At 39.9% G+C, this 21,051-nt stretch overlaps 1 protein-coding gene across 1 annotated transcript in view; it reads right to left on the reverse strand.

Moving 5' to 3' along the window:
* The window catches only part of LOC109927287 (WD repeat-containing protein 38-like), a 53,420-nt gene extending 32,855 nt beyond the window's left edge, over positions 1-20,565 (reverse strand). The window contains exons 1-7 of the mRNA XM_048613377.1: positions 20,427-20,565; positions 19,212-19,328; positions 18,182-18,279; positions 16,059-16,139; positions 11,877-11,999; positions 7,622-7,771; positions 7,490-7,537 (exon numbers count right to left, since the gene is read on the reverse strand). Coding sequence (XP_048469334.1) covers positions 7,490-7,537; positions 7,622-7,771; positions 11,877-11,999; positions 16,059-16,139; positions 18,182-18,279; positions 19,212-19,328; positions 20,427-20,565 — 756 coding nt within the window. The remainder of the gene's footprint in view (positions 1-7,489; positions 7,538-7,621; positions 7,772-11,876; positions 12,000-16,058; positions 16,140-18,181; positions 18,280-19,211; positions 19,329-20,426) is intronic.
* Positions 20,566-21,051: the final 486 nt, after the last annotated feature.

The following is a 21,051-nucleotide window of genomic DNA, read 5'->3' on the forward strand; positions in this document are numbered from 1 at the left end:
ATAAATGATTTGGATGTGAACATAGGAGGTATGGTCAGTAAGTTTGCAGATGACACTAAAATTGCAGGTGTAATGGACAGCAAAGAAGGTGATCAGTTGGACCAATGGGCCGAGGAGTGGCAGATGGAGTTTAATTTAGATAAATGTGAGGTGCTGTATTTTGGAAAGGCAAATCAGGGCAGGACTTATACACTTAATAGTAAGGTCCTGAGAAGTGTTGCTGAACAAGGAGACCTTGGAGTGCAGGTTTATAGTTACTTGAAAGTGGAGTCGCAGATAGACAAGATAGTGAATAAGGCATTTGGTACGCTTGCCTTTATCGATCAGCGCTTTGAATATAGGAGTTGGGAGGTCATATTGTGGCTGTAAAGGACATTGGTCAGGCCACTTTTGGGATACTGCGTTCAATTCTGGTCTCCCTGCTACAGGAAGAATGTTGTGAAACTTGAAAGGTTTCAGAAAAGATTTACAAGGATGATGCCATGATTGGAGGGTTTGAGAGAAAGGTTGAATAGGCTGGGGCAATTTTCCCTGGAGTGTCAGAGGCTGAGGGGTGACCTTATAGAGGTTTATAAAAACATGAGGGGGCATGGATAGTGTAAATAGTCAAGGTCTTTTCCCCAGGGTAGAGGAGTCCAAAACTAGAGGGCATAGGTTTAAGGTGAGAGGGGAAAGATTTAAAAGGGATCTAAGGAGCAACTTTTATGCACAGAGGGTGGTGCATGTATGGAATGAACTGCCAGAGGAAATGGTGGAGGCTGGTACAATTACAACATTTAAAAGGTATCTAGATGGGTATATGAATAGGAAGAGTTTAGAGGGATATGGGCCAAATGGGACAAATGGGACTAGATTCATTTAGGATATTTGGTCGGCATGGACAAGTTGGACCGAAGGATCTGTTTCCGTGCTGTACAGCTCTATGACTGTATGACTCTGTTTGGTGTCTGACCTGCTCAGTATTTCTAACACCCTCTGTTTTTCATTCCTGAGTCCTGGAGGTTAGTTGACAATACTTTAAATGTTTCGTCATAAAATTATTATTCATATGATGTTTTAAAGGTTCATAATTTTGTGTAGTAAAATTATATTACTTTCTTTCTATGTTGTGATATTTGAAGGATTGAGTTTCAAAGTAAAGTGCTCAGCAATGATTATGATATCACAAGTGATGGCACTTGATGTCAATGGGGCCCATCATGTCAGAGACATATAATCAGTTGATGAATGTGAACTCTTAAAAAGATTTTATAACCTTTCAATGTGAAACCAAAACATTGCCAGTGTGAAGCATTGAAAGGGCAGAGTGACTGCTCTTGATATCAAGGCACCATTTCATTGAATAAGGCATTGAAGAGGTTAATCAAAATTAAAATCAATGGGAATCAGGCAGAAAACTCTTCATGGTAGTCATATCCCCTACAGTGTGAAAGTAGGCCATTTGGCCCATCGAGTCCACACCAATCCTCCAAAGAGGGTTGAAACATTTTTCATCAAATCTCTCTAAACTGTCTGCCTTTCACTTTAAAATGTGCCCCCTCGTTCTTGAACCTTTGACTAAGGAGTAAAGCTACTTTCTATTTACCCTGGCCATGCACCTCATTATCTTATACAGCTCAGTCAGGTACCCCTCAATCTTTACAGCTTGAAATAAAACAATCCAACTTTATCCAGCCTCCATTCATATCTGAAATGCTCCAGCCCAGGCAACATCCTGGTGAATCTTCTCCCTCCTCTCCAATGAAATCACATCCCTCCTATGGTGTGGTGGCCAGAACTGCACACATTACTGCAGCTGTGGCCTAACCAAAGTTCTGTACAGCTCCAACATAACCTCACTGCTCTTTTAATCTATGCCTCATTTGATGAAGACAAATGTCTCCTATGCCTCCTTAACTACCCTTTTAACCTGTCCAGCCATCTTCAGAGGTCTGTGGACAAGCACCCCAAGATCCCCTTGTTCCCTTGAGCTTCCTAGTGTCCTGCCATTCATTGAATACTGCTTTGTCTTGTCCTTTTTTGCCTCATCTCACATTTATCAGAGTTAAATTCCATCATCCACTGATCCATCCCATTTGTCTCTTCCTACACCATAAGATCTTCCTCCTCTCTGCCCACCACCTGGCCAATCTTGGTGTCATTTGCAAACTTACTTATTATCCACCCCACATTCTCATCTACATCATTTATGAATATCACAATTAATAAGGGATCCAGCACTGATCCCTGTGGAACACCACTGGACACCTTCCTCCAGTCACACAAAAGGCCTTCTATCATCACGTGCCACTAAGCCAATTTTGGATCTAACATGCCAAGTGACCCTGGGTCCCATGACCATTTAATTTCTTTATCAGTCTCCCATGTAGAACTTTGTCAAAGGCCTTGCTGAAATTTATAAGAACTACATCAACTGCCCTAACTGTCATCTACACTCTTGGTCACTTCCTTGAAAAATGCAATCAAGTTCATTCATTACAACCTCTCCCTGACAAAGCCATACTGACTATCCCTGATCAAATCTTGCATCTCTAAATAGAGATTAACTTTCTCCTTCAATATTTTCTCCAAGTTTCCCTGTCACTGATGTGAGACTTTGCCAAAGATTCTTAGACAGCACCTTCCAAACTAACAACTAATTCCATCTAGAAGGGCAACTGATAAATAAAAACATTTCCACCTGCAAGTTCCCCTCCAATCTACTCATGACTTAGAAATATATCACTGTTCCTTTACTGTCACTGGGCTAAAATACAGGAATTCCCTCCCTAATAGCATTATGGGTCTACTTACAACACAATATAGTATCATCCCATAAACACACCCTTGGCAAAAGGCAAATTAAGAAAACAGATTGTCTCACATGTAACTTCAGTAGCAGGAAGAGAACCCTCAGCTTTTGGCTGTAACCAAAAGAGGGGGGAAAGAAAGCTTCCACTTCTTCAAGACTCCAACAGCAACTGCTGAAAGCTAAAACTAAAAATCCTGGTTCTGTGGGAGTTTGACCACACCCATTCAGGCTGCTTCTATTGTTCCAACTTGTAAAAAAAAACCCGAAGGCCTCATAAGCTGTTTACTCTAGGAGCTCTGCTAGACTTCTCCATACTTCTACCTTAAGACCTCTTAAAGCCATAGCATCCTTGCACTTGGAATTTGGAAATTAGTGAAAAATGAGGTATGTTGTCAAAGCTTTTAGACTTGCATTCAGTTAGAAAAAATATAAGAATGCCAATTATAGATGGTCACAAAAGTCTATACTAGAGCAGAAAGAGCTGCTGATTGGTTGGTAAGTTGACTCCGATTGAGAAAGAAATGGGGAAATACAAACTCTCAAAGCATCCATGTAATTGAAAAAAGGCACAAGGCATGAAAACATCTTTTGATCACAGAGAATTGGTCCTTGAATACAAATATATGTTGTTACTAATAAGCATAAATGAGCCAAGTTACAAGCTCAACTGATTATCTTAATTTATTGTACAACCTAAGACCAAAATTGTACAATTGTTGACTGGTATCTTCAGCAGCCGTGAAATCTGTAGTTGTATTCAAATTTTCAGTGAATGGTTGTTTCCCAAAATGCTTTTACACCTAGCACCTTTTGAGATGATTAAATAAACAATGAGGAAGAACGAGAGAGTCTTCCAGTGCTTACTACAAATCCAATTTTCCCTTTCTCTGCTCTGCTGCTGAAAAGAAGCTGTTGAAAAAGCTCTCTCTCTCTCTCTATTTTGAAAAATAATTCAGTGGATATTCCTGAGCTCAACTCTTTTGTCCTTCTAAGATGGCTAAGTATAATTGTTACGCAAATGTGAACTAAAATATCAAATTCAAATTTCTTGATGCTGTATCAGTTGCCTGATTTTGATGACTTTAGATAAAAATAGTAATTTCAGTGAAGACTGCTTAGTTTATTCCACATATCAAAGCTTGCTTCAGTCTGTGGTCAGGATACTACTGCAGGTAGTATCTTTCTAGTTCTACCTTTCTTCCACTTTACAAACCATTTAGCCCATGAAAGGTCTCAGGGACAACAGTCACATCATAGAAGTTAAAATTCAATAGTCCATAGTTGCTACTACATGATAACATCCCTTTAAATTCAAATGTTTCTTAGAATCAAACGAGTCACTTCACCCCTCCCCACTTGGTTGTAACACTTTAAACATTTGTTCCAAAATGACATCAAGTACTGGCCATGTAGGAAATGTGTATGACATAGACACTATTCTCAATTACACTTGCTCTCCCCACCCCCTACCCCACTCTCTCTCTCTCTCTCTTGATTCCTCTGTTTGTACTGTTCCCTTTCTCTTCCTCCCCAAGTTGTTCCCTCTCTAATGTTTCCGGGCAATTCTGTTGCCTGTGACCATCTCAGCCTCATGGTCAATTTAAAGCAACTTTGCCTGAGTAGCAAAGAGACAAGCAGGGCCCAGAAAACATGCTGTGATTTCTCCAGTGCCAACATCAATGCTGCCTGGGGGACAAATTGTTCATTCAGGTAGACTCCCACCCAATATGGGCAGGTTGGTAACACAACCAGCAGGTTTTGCCTTGAAAATTATGCTAGCTTGCCTCCTTCCTCTCCCATTTGCTGATTCTTTTTATTATGAGTGGTAGTTCTCCACAGCCTCTATTTCTCAGAGATAACACAGTGTGGAGCTGGAGGAACTCAACAGGCCAGGCAGCATCAGAGGAACAGGAAAGTTGACGTTTCAGGTCAGGACCCTTCTTCAGAAATGGGGCCTAAACATCAACTTTCCTGCTCCTCTGATGCTGCCTGGCCTGCTGTGTTCCTCCAGCTCCACACTGTGTTATCTCTGACTCCAGCAGCGGCAGTTCTTACTATCTCTATTTCTCAGAGTTGTTTACTGCTTAAATAATTTGCACAATTCTGATGCATCTGTGATGTCCCATTCAAAAATAATAAACCAAAATATTCACTCCTTTTCTTTTTCTTTCCTGGATTTCTAATCTAAAACCCCTTGCATTTTCTCCCTTCCTTCTTCAGTTTGTTTACTCATTTGACTCAAGTCTCATGTCCTATTTCCTATCTTTGTCCTGTATCCTGCTGTACCCTAGCAATATCGTTCTGATTCATCATTTGGATAGCCTTAGCTTACCAGTCTTCCACATTGCTTCAGAAGCTTTATAGAGAACGGGACCAGTAGGCAGCTGCTGTGTTTGTGAGAAATCTGCTATACAATAGGATGAGGATAAAGTACTGGACTGGGAGAAAACAAAGATGATCAGAACAGTGGCAAGCAGAATTTAATTCTGAAAGGTGTGAAGTGATGCATTTTGAGAGAACTAACATGACAAGGGAGTACATGACGAATGGTAGGACCTTAAGAAGTAAAAAGGGTCAGAGGGACCTTGGTGTACATGGCCATACATCTTTGAAGGGAACATGACAGGTGGATGGGTGGTTAAGAAGGCATATGGGAAACATGCCTTTAGTAGCTGAAGCATCGAATACAAGAGCTGGGAGGTTATAATGGAACTGTATAGAATGTTGGGTAGGTCACAGCTGGAGGACAGTGTGCATTTCTGGTTGACACACTATAGGAAAGGATATGATTGCAATAGATAGTTTGCAGTGGAGACTTAACAGGATGTTGCTGGGGCTGAAGCGTTTTAGCTATAACGACAGACTACATAGGCTAGGGTTGTTTTTCTTAGAGCAGAGAAGGCTGAGAGTGAACCTCATCAATGTCTACACAATTACAAGAGCAATAGATAGTGTTGCTAGGAATAAACTTTTTCTTTAATATAGGAATCAATTACCATAAATTTATGGTAAGGGACAGGATGTTTAGAGGGAATTTAAGGAGAAATTGTTTTCACAGACTGGGCAGTGGGTATCTTGAAGTCACTGCCTGAAAAGGTAATAGAGATAGGAACCATTACAACATTTTAGAAATGTTTAGATGAATACGCAACATGGATGGATATGGAGAAATGCTGTTAAATGGGGTTAGAGTAGACAAGTGCTAAATGACACAATGGGCCTCTTACTATACTGTAAAATGTATGACAATGTTCAATAGGGAGTCGATTAAACAAAATATTTTCTTGCACCAAAAAAGATATTGGGCAGTGCAGAGTGGTGAGTAACTGTGTAGACATAGCAGGTTGATTAGAGAATAGACAAGATTAATTAAAACAAAAGTTTGAAAATTAAAAAGTAAGTAAAATCTAAAAGAGAACATGTACTAGTGGAAAGAAAACTGCAGATGTGCCTCGAATGAGACAAATGGCTGACTCCCTGTCACCTAATGACCTCAAGACATCCCAAACTTTGTAAAGGTGATGAGGTATTTCAAACGGCAGCCACTGTTGTAATATAGAACCATGACAGCTAACTTGAATCCAGCAACGTCCCACAAATGACAAATGATTGTTTATTCTGTTCCAGTGTTCTCATTATGAGTTAAATATTGGTCAGGGGGAATTCTTACTTGGCCGTCTTTGAAAAGTGCCAAGGTATCCTTTTTGTATATCTAAGAGGGCAGATGATGCCTCAGCTTAATAGCTCATCCAAAAAAAAATCTCCAACAGCACAACATGCTGAGTTGAGCAAAGAATATGGATTCAAATGCATAGAGGATGATATGAACCTACAAATACTGACTCAAAGGTTAAGATATGAGAAACAAATTTGTATTATGGTTGATATGAAAGCACAGCCTAAAACCATGACAACATGAGGTAAGATTTGTGAAGAGGGTGATACTATATTCAAAATGTTTTCCAAATGTATATGTTATAGGTGCCAAATATTAATTTTTGTAGCTTTCTGATAACTTTGTAATTCTTCATAACATCAATGATGAAATCTTAAACTTCCACTGTAAGGGATGAGAACATAAAACATGTCCTGTTGAATCTTCACTCTATCCAAAGATAATACATTTTCACACTTAGTTTAATCACTGTACACAAAATAGATTTTTATTCTAATGTCAACATAAATCACTACATCTTTAACATTAAACTCCTTTGCCTGAGTAGCTATTACAATGTTATTTGAAGAGGGACAGGTTTCCTCCTAAAGCCTCTGGGCGCTGCATCATTTAAGTTGGTGGTAAATTCAATATGCCTTTGTCATTGTTAATGCTTAACCAGAAGATCCTCCAACCAGAAGGGTTTCAAAAGCAGAAAATTGGCAACAAAAGATGAATTCCAACTCACACTAAGAAAAGAAAGTAAAGATCATCAATCTTCAATGAAAAAAGTCTACTGTTCAGGTCAAAATAGAACTTTAATATAGTTAGAAACTAATCTGTTCAATACTGATCTCATGATTAAAGGTTCACTTATCTTGCTGGTAATGAGGAAGAGGAGTGAGCATTGGCAAATATGGTGATTCCTCCATTATAACAATCCCAAATTAAGGCACAGAATACATTTAAAGCGTTTTTCCAAAAAATGCTTTTATAATCATTTTAATTTGGCCTGTGAGTATCTAGGTAGTGAATTGTATTACCTTAAGGATCTTCTTACACTTGCCATCTTCGCAATCCCACACACGAACCTATGAAAACAAGGTGAGAGGGAGTCAGCCTTGCTGTCAATGGGCAACAAGAATTCCTGCACAAGTCAGGCCATTCACAAATACCGTTTCATCTTCTGCTGCTGTCACCAGTAGAATTGAATCCATGGAGAATGAAAGAGCCATCACCCGGCCAGTGTGCTCCTTCAGAAGAAAGATCAGGTGTCCATTTTTTGAATTCCATACACGTACAGTCTTGTCCCAGGAAGCTGAAGCCTATGAAACAATCAGAAGGACTTACATCTGGCAGTACTGGCATTTTGAATATGTTAGATTTCTGCCATTTAGAGTGATAATGAGTTTTAGTTTTGAAGCAGTTTTCCTAAAAGAGACATTCTTAAAATAGCACTATTATCTTCAAACTCAATTTTTGGTGTAACATGTTTGGTAATTAATACTGTACATGCATTAGGGGCACACTAAAATTCAGTTTACTTTTTGGTTATCGAGCACCACATTGTTCTGTGATATGCTTTCCATTCTTGAATGCTGCATTTCTGGTTTTATTGACACACTAACTCTAGTAAGATTTCCCAAATCTGCAATGCATATTAATACTATCATCAAGGGAAAAGAAAGGTCAGTGATCAAAGTCTAACTGGTTTAGCTGCCATAAGGTTTGAACACTTGTGAAATGATGAGATGGGGAGAATGAAGCAGTTATTTGGGTTTCAATTAATTTAATTACATATGAACAGGTTTTTCATTCAAAAATTACAAGTCAGTAATTTAATTCCTTTCTCAGATATTTTCTTATGAGAAAATTATTTTTTTCTAGTACGTCTTCATTTAACACACATTTTCCAGCAACACATTAGATGCACAAAATGAGGGGATATCTGCAATTGTTAGCCCATGGAGGTCAACTGTCATTTAAAATATTACATTTTTTTGTAACTCCCCCTCCTGAAAGCACTGGTTGAATATAGATCAGTTACACCAGTAATTCCAATTGAATTACCCGATAGATCATGCTTGTTTTGCAAGCTTATGGAAAGTGCATTGTGCTATAACTGAGCCAGACACATACAGTTGCCAACAGTAGTCATAATGTACGTAGGAACCACATGGCTTCCTCCTTCAGTAGTTCAGCAGAGCTGAGGAAACATTTAAAATTAACACTGTCAGCTTGGCTAAGATCATAAAGTTGGATTTTGCAGCAACTTCTGACAGCAAGCACCCTGCATTTAGTATTACTTGCCCTCTGAATCTAACCATGATTTCAGGATCAAGCACAAGCACAGACTAACTCAGAAATCTTGAGTTTTTGGTCTTTTATTCATTAAAGAACTTCAGGCTGTGCTGTGTTTCTTCACCATGTCCCCATGAGCACCGTATCCCCCAAAGCCATTGAATCAGTGAAATCAATTGATGTGGAAATAACGTCCCCACTTCTGCTCCAACTCCACTGTTAAAAACCCACAAAATGTTAAGTACAATTCAATCAAACACAACTAGGTTTTCAACAGTCATTTGAATAGCTACTATTGGAGAACATCCAACATGGTCCTGAGAAAGGACTTGTGTGTTTATGAATTGTCTGAAAATTTTGATCATCATTAGATTTTTTACAAAATAAATCTTTTCAGCTATGAATTTTTCAAAACAAAATGAATGATATTGTTCTATCATGAGATCATATTTATGGTCCGATTTTTAAAACAAAGATTTTAATCAAACTGTTCGAACTGATTGAGTTTTTTTGAGGAAGTAACCAAAAAGATTGATGACGGCAGAGCGGTAGACAATGTTTATGCGGACTTTAGTAAAGCCTTTGACAAGGTTCCACATGGTGGACTAATTAGTAAAGTTAGATCACATGGGATTCAGGGAAAGCTTGCCAATTGGATACAAAATTGACTTGACAGTAGGAGACAGAGGGTGGTAATGGAGGGTTGTTTTTCAGACTGGAGGTCTGTGAACAGCAGTGTGCCTCAGGGACCGTTACTGGATCCACTTTGTCATTTGAATGATAATATAGAAGGCATGGTTAGTAAGTTTGTGCTTGACACCAAAATTGGTGGTACTGTCGAAAGTGAAGAAGGTTATCTAAGGTTACAAAGAGATCTTGATCAATTCGGTCAACGGGCTGAGGAATGGCAAATGAAGTTTAATTTGGATAAATATGAGGTATTGCATTTTGGTAAAACAAACAAGGGCAAGGCAGCTACAATTAATGGTAGGACCTTGGGTAATGTTGTAGAACAAAGAGACCGAGGAATTCGGGTACATAATACTTTGAAATTTATATCACAGGTAGACAGGGTAGTTAAGAAGGTGTTGAGCACGTTTGCCCTCATTGCTCAGATCTTTGAGTATAGGAGTTGGGACATCATGTTGAGATTATACTGGATGTTGGTGAGGCCTCCTCTGGAGTACTATGTGCAGTTCTGGCCACCCTGCTATGAGAAGGGTATTATTAAACTGCGGAAGGTTCAGAAATGATTTACCAAGGTGTTGCTGGGAATGTAGGGTTTGAGTTATAAAAATAGGCTGGATAGGCTGTGACTCTTTCCACTGGAGCATAGGAGGTTGAGAGGTGACTTATAGAGGTGTATAAAATTATGAGGGCCATAGATAAAGTGGATAGCAAGGGTCTTTTCCCTAGGGTGGAGGAGTTCAAAACTATAGGGCATATTTTTATGCTGAGAGATTTAAGGTAAGATTTTGGAGTAGACCTTCTTAACCACCCTGTCTACCTGTGATATAAATTTCAAACCTCAACACCCACAACCCCATAAAAACCCCGCCTGGTTTTTAAAATCTGGGGTCCGTTGCGATGGATTGCCTCACTTCCAGTTTTCCTTCATAGTAGAACGTATATAGGGTCGAGTTCAATGTCTTTATTAGTAGCATGCTTCATGGAGTGCCATGCTTCTAGGAATTCTTGTGTTCGTCTCTGCCTAGCCTGTCCCAGGATCTTGGTGTTGTCCCAGTCGAAGTCGTGGGTCTCCTTGTCCATGTGGATTGAGATGAGTGAGTATTGGTCGTGTCTTTTTGTAGCCAGTTGGTGTTGCTGCGGAACAACAAACCAGCTCAGTGAGCCAACCAACCTCAAGATTTAAGCTAAATTTTGAAAAGGACATGAGGGACAACTTTTTTACACAGGGAATGGTTGTTGTGCGGAACAAACTGCCAGAGGAAGAGGTAGAAGCAGGTATAGTTACAACATTTAAAAGACATTTGGATAAGTACATGAATAGGAAAGGTTTGGAGGGATATGGGCCAAATGCATGCAAATGGGACTAATTTAGTTTGGGAACATGTTCAACATGAATTAGTTGAACCGAAGTGTCGTTTCCATGCTGTATGACCCTATAACTCTCTGATGTTTCAGTAACAGGTTGGGACTTGCTGAGGTTTTCTGGCCCAGGAGTAGGGACACCAAGGCCTCCCATCCCAATATTTATATTGCTTTATAGGTTTGATTTTAGTGCCTTACGTTTGCTGTTATGGACCAGACCAAACCCCTCCTTCAAACAAATCAAGGAGATAGCCTAGACCCTAACTTTTATCTTATGTCAAGGCAAGTGTAAGGTGATGCATTCCAGATGTAATTTCATTGGTCACACTACTCAGCTTTAAGCAAAACAGATTTTACTTTTACATCCAGTTAAAATGCAAACAAAAGAAAAGAAGTATCAGTATAATTTTAACTCTATTAGGAAACTTAACAGAATAATAGATTATTTAACTACTAAACAGCTACGGTTTCAATATATTAACATGCCAGAAACACACATTTGGCAAAGGCAAATTCAGTAAAATAGATTGTCTCACACGCAGTGTTTCTCCAGTCCAGAAAACACTGGCAGTGAGAGCGAACTCCAGCTTTTTGCCATGGCAGAGAGAGATATAACAGCTTCCACAGCCAGCTTCAAAACCCCAACAATTGAAAGCTAAATTAAAACCCTGGTTTAAGGGGAGCCTGACTCCACCAATTCATGCTGCTTCTATCATTCTAATGAAAAAAAAAACCAGGACCTCACAAGCTATTTACTTTATTGACTTGGAAGAGGCAACTCTGTACCTTTGGCACAAATCTCCCATTTGAAAAAAGGACAAAATACACCTTCATGCTGCCTGGATAGCCTGGGCTACCCAGGCAGTATGATGGCATCTCAGCAGCTCCATGACAGGAATTCACATAAAAGAATGCTACAGTCCATGGCACAGTAAAGGAGTTAAGGTTCTCACCATAAGTCTCTCATTGAATCTTTCTTCACAGTCCCCAATCTGTGTGAATATAGTTATTGAGACAGTGATAGGGCCTGTCATTTCCATATCCCTGGATTACATGTCATTTCACAATCCAGCTTACCAACATTCCAAATGCAGAAAACTTCACACAGCTCACATTGCCTGTGTGACCCTGCAAAATTATTCTCTGCCTTGGTTTTCGTATCCTCCACACTCTGATCGTATTATCCCAGGATCCAGTTGCCTACATAAGAACAACAACAAGTTATTTACAGGAATTTCTAGATTTAACACTGAAATACATAGACACGTATTACAAAAACCCCTCTAGTTATTCACCAGTTTGAAAATATACCTCTTCACAACATGATTCAACGAATGCTTTTATTAAAAATGTCAACATTCAGGCTTTCAGATGTACCATCTGGTGTACCTTTTACATTTCAATGTATTAAATTGTAACTTTTTCATATTCCAATGTCCTTGCTTTTGTCCAATGTCAATTCTCTGCCCTAGTTGTGAATCCTGAGGTTCACTCACCCTCTGTTACCTCTCCCATTGCTCACAGGTGAGCAATGATAGTAAGTGTTGTTTGGCCTTTGTTTGCAGTGAATTATAACCAATTACAACTCTGTCTTGATCTGAAACCCTCACACCTTACAGCTGTGGCCAGCGGAGATCACTGAAGAGTGGGAAATCTGACTCTGCTGTTGGCAGCTTCAAGCTGATTAATTAACTCTTCCTTTCTCTCTCCACCTTTAAACACCTTGGAACTCAGCTGCATGACAAAGCTTCCAGAAAGCCTTTCCTAAACACTGCACCAAGGTCTAGCAACCATTCCTTCATTCATTTCACCTATTTTGAATATTTTTCCACTATTATTTAAATGCTGTTTTAAACTTTTCGATGGGATACGGGCATCAGTGTCAAGGCCAGAATTTTTTGCCCATCCCCAATTGTCCTTGAAAAGGTTTTGGTGAGAAGTCTTCTTGAACCACTGCAATGCATGTGACGTAGATAGCTCCGCAATGCTGTTAGGAAGGGAGAGCTACATGGCAAATTCCAGCCATCTGTCAGCATGATGTACATACTGGTTGTGTTCACTGGAACTACCTGAAATGCCTTGTGTAGATTCACTGCCCCATTCTTTCTCTTCACACCCCATGTCCTGTAAGGATTCCATCCTATTCTCCCAGTTCCTTCACCTATGTCGCATCTGTTCAGATGATGCCACCTTCCAGAAGACCACTGCTGACATGGCTTCCTTCTTCCATGACTGTGGTTTCCCACCCACTGTGGTTGATAACGCCCTCAACCGCATCTGACCTATCACCCGTGCTTCCGCCCTTGCCCCCTTCCCATCACTCGCAACAGCGCGATCAGGTCCCCCTTGACCTCACTTTTCATCCCACCAGCCTCTGCATTCAAAGGATCATCCTCTGCCATTTCAGACAATTCAAGCAGAAAGCCACCACCAAACACATTTTCCCCTCACTCCCCCTGTCTGCATTTCACAGGGATTATTCCTTCTGGGACACCCTAGTCCATTCCTCGATGACCACCAACACCACTCCCCTTTCCCACGGCACCTTCCCATGTAACTGCAGAAGATACAACACTTGCCCCTTCACCTCCTCCCTGCTCACCATCTAACAGCCTTAACAGTGTTTCCAGGTGAAGCAGCATTTCACCTCTACCTCCTCCAATCTTGTGTATTGCATTCGCTGCACCAAATGTGGCCTACTCTACATTGGAGAAACCAAACACAGACTGGGTGACCACTTTTCAGAACACCTCCGGTCTATGCGCAAGCACGGCTTCGACCTTCCCATAGCCTGTCATTTTAACACAGCGTCCTGCTCGCATGCCCACGTGTCTGTCCTCGGCATGCTGCGATGTTCCACTGAATCACAGCGCAAACAGGAGGAACAAAATCTCATCTTCAGACTAAGCACTTTACAACCTTCTAGTCTTAATATTGAGTTCAACACCTTCAGATTGTAAATTCACTCCCATTTCTTCCCTTTCGTTTAGCTTTACTTGTTGCATTTTCTGTCACCATGCGCTCTCTCCCCTCCCCCTACTCCATCTGTTCTTTCCAGTCTGGCAATTAAACACACCACTGTTCTGCCATTCTCACATTCCAATCACTTAATCTGCACTATTAGCACCCTTTCTCACTCAGCACTGCACCTGCCGCACATAAATGCTGCCCCCTCCACACTTCCCGTCTGCTCTGATGAAGAGTCGTCTAGACTCGAAACATTGTCTTACTCTCTCTCCAGGGATGTTGCCTGACCCATGTGATTTCTAGCATTTTTTGTTTCAGAACCATTCTTTCTCATTGGTATTTGTCTAAGATATAGATACCAAGTGGAGAAGGATGCCCACATTTAGTTGCCCTCAGACATTGGCCTCAATTTTAAATATCAAGACAGGTTTATTATGTATCATGGAATATATTAGCAGATATTCTCCATAGTTATGCTATGACTGAGTTACATGACCGTCATGTGAAACATCAGGCTCAATTTAAGAGTGTATTTATTGTTAATTACACTAACTTAGAACTGGCCGCTGATACTTCAGCACTGGCTAGCAACTAGTGAACACACACACATGCACACATACACATGTTTTACCATATGGATGGATTAGGAGCTTACACCCTCCCTGAACCAGTTAGGCTGAAGCAAACCCCAGGAGCAGGATTGTGGGAGAGAGGGAGAGTGAGAAACCATCGCCAGAGAGAGAGCTGGCACACAGCGGACTAAGATGGCAGCATGGGCCCAGAGAGTGATGGTGGCCGAGGCTGACTGAATGATAAAGGAGGAGGCATCCTGCGGCTGCAGCAAAAATACCAGAGTGAGGCACATGTGGCTCACCCTAGTTCGGAGTTTCCCAGAGAGTGAGGAGCAGGCCCAGGGCTGAATCCCCCGGCCCGGACTCGCAGGCTGTGCCAAGGCACCAGGTCTGCAGCTAGGCCCTGGCACCTGACCAAGCACTGGCGAAGGACCACTGCGACTGAGGTCTGGTGGCATTGTCTGGATGAGCATCGGTTGGGGCTCCAGGGTATGAGATTAGCCCATGGCTCCAGGTCAGACGTCGTGGGTTGCGGGTGTAGCAGCAGCAGAGGCCTATAATCGATACTCAGAGGCCATTACAGAGACTCCGGCTGATGTCAAGCGGAGCAGCAGAGGAGGAACAAGAAAGAGAGAGAAAAATGAACTCAATTTTAGTAGTCACACAGTCATGGAGATGTAGAGCACAGAAACAGACCCTTTGGTCTAACTTGTCCATGCTGACTAGATATCCTAAATTAATCTAATCCCATTTGCCATCATTTGGCCCATATTCCTCCAAGCCCTTCCTATTCACACAGCCATCCAGATGCCTTTTAAATGTTATAATTGGTACCAGTCTCCACCACTTCCTCTGGCAGTTCATTCTATATATGCTCCACCCTCTGTGTGAAAAAGTTGCCCCTTAAGTCCTTTTTCAAATCCTTAATATCTCTTATTATATTCAATAGTTCAAAATGGCACCAGAGCCTAGTGACAATCAATACTTTTCACTGTATTTTTTAAAATACATGTGACAATAAATCATTGAATTTAATTCAACACACGTGTACATAAACACACGCACACAAATGTTAGTTTCTCCTAGGATCAATCCTTCATATGCTTATTTCATGATGTCAGAGATACAGGCAGTTCCAGGATCTTTGATTCAGCGACAGTAAAGGAAAAGCAATATAGTTCCAAGTCAGGATGGTGAAAAGCTTGGAGGAAAACATGGTGTTCCCATTAGCTATTGCATTACTGCTTTCAGTTTGTTAGAGATTGTTTGTTTGAAAGGAGCAGCCAAGGGAATTTAAGACAAGTTCCTGTAGTGCATCTTGAAAGTTATATACGCTGTTGTCATCGTGCTCTATAAGTAGAGGTAGTAAAGGCTTTTAAAGTGATGGATGGAGTATCAGTCAAGCAGGCTATTTTGCCCTGGGTAATACCATATTTCTTCAGCATTGTTGGGATTGTTGTCATCCAGTCAAATTAAGCATATTCTTTCACACTCCTGACCATTATCTTGTAAATGATAGAAAGACTTTGGAGAGTCAGATTGAATCAGGACTCACCACAGTATTCCTATATTCTTACCAGCTCTTGTAACCAATGTAGCTAATTCTGATTCTTCTCGGCTAAAGTGCTTTACAAATGTAACTAGTAAATATGACATATTAAGTGTACTGAGGACAATTGGAGATACAGTACAAGTATAACTGTAAAGTAAACCAGATTACCAGGCATTCTCCAGAGTATGAAAAGTCACAGGTTTTGATGACATTCTTGTGTCCAGAAAGAATTTTCAAAGCAAAGCCTGTCTGGTTAAATAAAAAGATGACTTTAAATAGCTTAGTGTTATTTGTACATTAACTGTTGCAGAACAGTGAAATAATAAAATTCCATAACTGTACATCCTATACATAAAATGGAAATGAGATTGTTTTGTCAAGAAAGTAAATAGTAGAAGCTAGGATACCAAGGTGTAGAGCTGGATGAACCCAGCAGGCCAAGCAGCATCAGAGGAGCAGGAAGGCTGACGTTTTGGGCCTAGACCCTTCTTCAGAAATGGGGGAAGGGAAGGAGGTTCTGAAATAAATAGGGAGAGAGGGGGAGGCGGATAGAAGATGGATAAAGGAGAAGATAGGTGGAGAGGAGACAGACAGGTCGAAGGGGTGGGAATGGAGCCAGTAAAGGTGAGTGTAGGTGGTGGGTTAGGGAGGAGATAGGTCAGTCCAGGGAGGATGGACAGGTCAAGGGGGCGGGATGAGGTTAGTAGGTAGGAGATGGAGGTGCGGCTTGAGGTGGGAGGAGGGGATAGGTGGGAGGAAGGACAGGTTAGGGAGGCGGGGACGAGCTGGGCTGGTTTTGGGATGCGGTAGGGGGAGGGGAGATTTTGAAGCTTGTGAAGTCCACATTGATACCATTGGGCTGCAGGGTTCCCAAGCGGAATATGAGGTGCTGTTCCTGCAACCTTTGGGTAGCATCGTTGTGGCTCTGCAGGAGGCCCAGGATGGACATGTCGTCTGAGGAATGGGAGGGGGAGTTGAAATGGTTCGCGACTGGGAGGTCCAGTTGTTTAATGCGAACCGAGCGTAGGTGTTCTGCAAAGCGGTCCCCAAGCCTCTGCTTGGTTTCCCCGATGTAGAGGAGGCCACAACGGGAACAGCGGATACAGTATACCACATTAGCAGATGTGCAGGTGAACATCTGCTTGATGTGGAAAGTCTTCTTGGGGCCTGGCTTTCACTGATACTCTGTTGCTCTAGACCAATTTCAAACTCCATCATCATCCTGCAGAAAAGGCTCAGCAGTGTATTCTATGGGAGACAGCATGTACTCTTGATTAGATAGTAAGAAGATATTATTGAGTTTCCACTAATATTGGTTTGGTTTGGAAACAGAGTAATTAATTTCTCTACATCCCAGATATCACATTAACCAATTTAAAGGAAATATATGTTCAGCAAATGCACTTGAACTACTGTCATTGCATTTTTATTAATAAAATGTATGATTGAATTATTATTCAGAAGAATAATTGTTATGTCTACATTGTCATTGGGCAATTTCAAATATTTTGATGTTCATTGCAGTAACTAACAAACAGCACTTTTTGTTGTAAAACTACCAGTGATTGTAAACACATATTAAACTGTAATTATTTCCTAAATGTTATGTGCTAATTACCAGTTAGTGTAGACTAACACTGGAAAATGAATCACGGGGAAGTCTGACTTCGATAGATGCTGAGATCATGTCGAATTTTTCAGTCAATACATTTTCTGCTCTCAGGGTTTGTTAATTCTATTAATCAAAGTCACAAAGATAGTTTTGTATTTCTTTCATCAATGATCAAATATATGGTGAACAGCTTCATGCTCGGACTAACAGTCACGTGTTACCAGTCAAATAACTAAATTTGGACTGTAAAATTAATGTTTTTCATGAGGAGTAATCTAGGAAATATTTAACGTGATAAAAGCCTTAAGGTCGTACCCTGGACAATAATGTATGTTCTAAGGTATCTTGACCTTTGGTTGGTACCCAAAATGTTGGAAAGCTTTTCTCTTATTTTTCAATTCCTGCTTCATTCATTTTAAGATTGAATTTAATTTTAGTAAGTGAGATTTAATTGGATGTTACATTTTCATTTAGAGAACTAGTTTCTGGACAAAAAAAGCACACAATAGGACTCTTGACTGATAGCATTATAAAGACTGGTTAGAACACAGACCAGGAATTGATAGGGAAAACACATTATGAAGAGTGCAGCGTGAGTGTGGGAGAGGGAAGAATGTGGTGTGACAGAACAATATAAGATGTAATGGTTGCAACTGCAGTCAAAAAGCCTGTAGCTAACCATTGTATCCCACAGAATAGCTGTGTAGTCCCAGCCAGCAGATGCGAGCAGTCTTGAATTACAGTTAAAGCATACAGTCTCCACACTTTTACTGTGTCCTAGAAAATAACAACAGTACAGTTTATTAACCAACATTAAAGAATAGTGTTAAATAAACACTAAGAGTAAATCAATGAGATTGGGCCTTGTGTGGTGAAACATTTGAGTATCAGCCTTCATAATCAAACTGTATGCTAAGACTAAAATTCAATGGCTCAACACAAATCAATAAATATCAATTAATGTACTCTTTAACAACAAATTCTAAATATCTGGATTTCCCATTGATCTGTGTTTGCCCTAAACTTCACAACAACAGCCTGAACACTGATGAAAGTTCCCAGAATGTGTGATTCTTTGCAGGAGAATCCTTTTCAGAGAATAATGGTCTTCCTTTATCCATTGATGATTTCTCAAAAATGCAGACATACTTCAGTGAAAAGTTTAGTACTGAGTATTTTATCATGCACAAAACAATTGTGTTGTCTTCAAACTTCAGAAGAGATTTTCCAAAAGATGGTAGAGATGAGGAACTTCAGGGACATGAAGGTGAATGTTCAAGTGGAGGATTAATAAAAGATATTCAAAATTAGGATGAGTTTTGAAATTAGTAACAGTTTCTACCACTGGACGGGTCTCTAACCAAAAGACACAGATTTAAAATAATTAGCTAATGAACCAAAAGAGAGGTTTAAATGTATTTACACAGAGTTGTTACTATTAGACCCTTAAAGGGTGATGGTGGAAGCAGATTCAAACATAATTTTCATGAAGAAATAGGATATTTCCTTCAAAAGGAATAATTTGCAGGGTGAGGAAGGAAAGAGCATTCATTAATTGGGATTAATCTTGTTGTGACCCAGAAGGGAGATATAATTTGACTCCCCTTTTTTTAAACCCTTTTCAGTCAGTTGCAACAAGCACTGATCACTGCCATGGAGAAAGAATGTTTTCTGCCTCTGATGTGATCAGTATTTTCTGACATAGTTACCTTGCAGAGTGTGCAGACATCTTCCTGTTTTGGTCTGCCATATTTTTACGGTACAATCACAGGATCCAGTGGCGAAGAAACTAGAGTCATTAGAAAACACACAAGACTTGACTGGGCCTGTTGGAGTAGAAACAACAACCAGAATCTGCTCAATATACTTATTGCACTGTGCGTAATGTTACATTGCCAAACAATTTTGAACAATTTTGACAGAACTACGGTGTTAAAAAAAGGCCTGCACTTGTACCAATCCATGAACATATTTTGATGAACCCTGTTATACAGTCGTGAATATAGTTCCAAAAAACAACTAATTTTAAAATGATTTCTGTTAGTCATACAGCTTTTAAAATTAATTATGGTCTTCTATGTTCAACAACCCTAAAAATGCCTCAAACAAATCACTCTTTTCAACTGCACGTATATATTTTCCTGAGCCATTGAAACTAAAACGATGGCTTATCTTATAGAGGCCTGAATGGTGTGGGCTATGGGAAGAAATGTGACGAAATCGCATGAGAAGTCCAGTTAGGCCTGTCTCAAAAATTGGGACACCTTACTGCATCTTTTAACTAATTTCCGGGCATCAAGGCAATGCCTACTGTTACTGGGACCATGCAGCCCTGAAGATGTGAACGTCTTCAACTCTTGAGTTGGAGCTTATATGGAACAATGGTAAGGAAAGGTGGAAAGATGCAACAAGAAGCAAGTTAAATGGTTTCCTATAATTGATAGAATCAAAACAACTTTTATCATTGTTATTTATTCTGCATTTAATCTGATCACACATCATTTAATATCCTTTATCCCATATCCAAATGTTTTGGAAAGATTTCCCTGCTTGCATTGTCATACTGACATCTAAACAAAATGAATGATTTTCTTCCATTAACCATTTTAGCATAATAATGACGATATTCTAAAAGAGTAGGTTTATGATTGCATTAGACATAGCAACCAGAGTAAATTGTCTCCCATTGGTTTTAATGTGGTTTGTGTTTTTTTAAATGTGTGTAATTCAGTAACGAAGGAAACAAGTAAGGACATTACTGACGATGACAAAACATTGCTTCAAATATATAATTAATAAACTAAAGACATTCTTAAAAATCTATAAATGATACAGGACAAGTTCACTGTTCAATTAGAGATTTGGTCATATCATAAATATGGAAACAATACAGGTGAGTGAAATGTGTCACTTAAGTTTCATACCTGTGTGACCCTTTATTTTAGATAGAAGTTTTTCACCTTTAATATGCCAGATGCAAGCATTACAGTCATCTGAACCTGTTAATAGGAGCTGGCCATCACGAGAAAATGTGCAGTCATTCACCTGCGCAAAACAAACCATTTTAAAACAGGGTACCTCAAACAGGACTGCTTCAATTAATTTCATTACAGTTCTGAGCTTGAATGGATTTTTCATTGAGGTTTGTCATCAAACTAAACTGAGGATTTTACATACAAAGTGTAAAGCATAGAAACAGTTGTTTATGCTCCACATAGACCACCTCTGTCTATTTTCAGATTTGTTCATTTAACTTCTGATTAAATCCATCTATAATTTTTGAGTCTATAGCCCTATAGCAAATCCTATTCATTCTATCCACCTCCTGTGTAAACAATTCCATATTAAATTCATTATTGACTATTTGGTTGATGCCAGTAGTAGAAATATCTTCTCTATGTTCACCTAACAGACATTTAATCAAAAAGTAAAAAGGTGGTGGAATTGGATGAGATTGAGACAATTTATCCAAGGCAGCTAGAAACACTGACATTAATGTTAGGGTACAGTATGATGGAGAGAGGAGTGTTCACAGGAGGTCAAAATCAA

Source organism: Rhincodon typus, chromosome 28 (assembly GCF_021869965.1).
Source record: "Rhincodon typus isolate 14 chromosome 28, sRhiTyp1.1, whole genome shotgun sequence".
NCBI classification, from domain to species: domain Eukaryota; kingdom Metazoa; phylum Chordata; class Chondrichthyes; order Orectolobiformes; family Rhincodontidae; genus Rhincodon; species Rhincodon typus.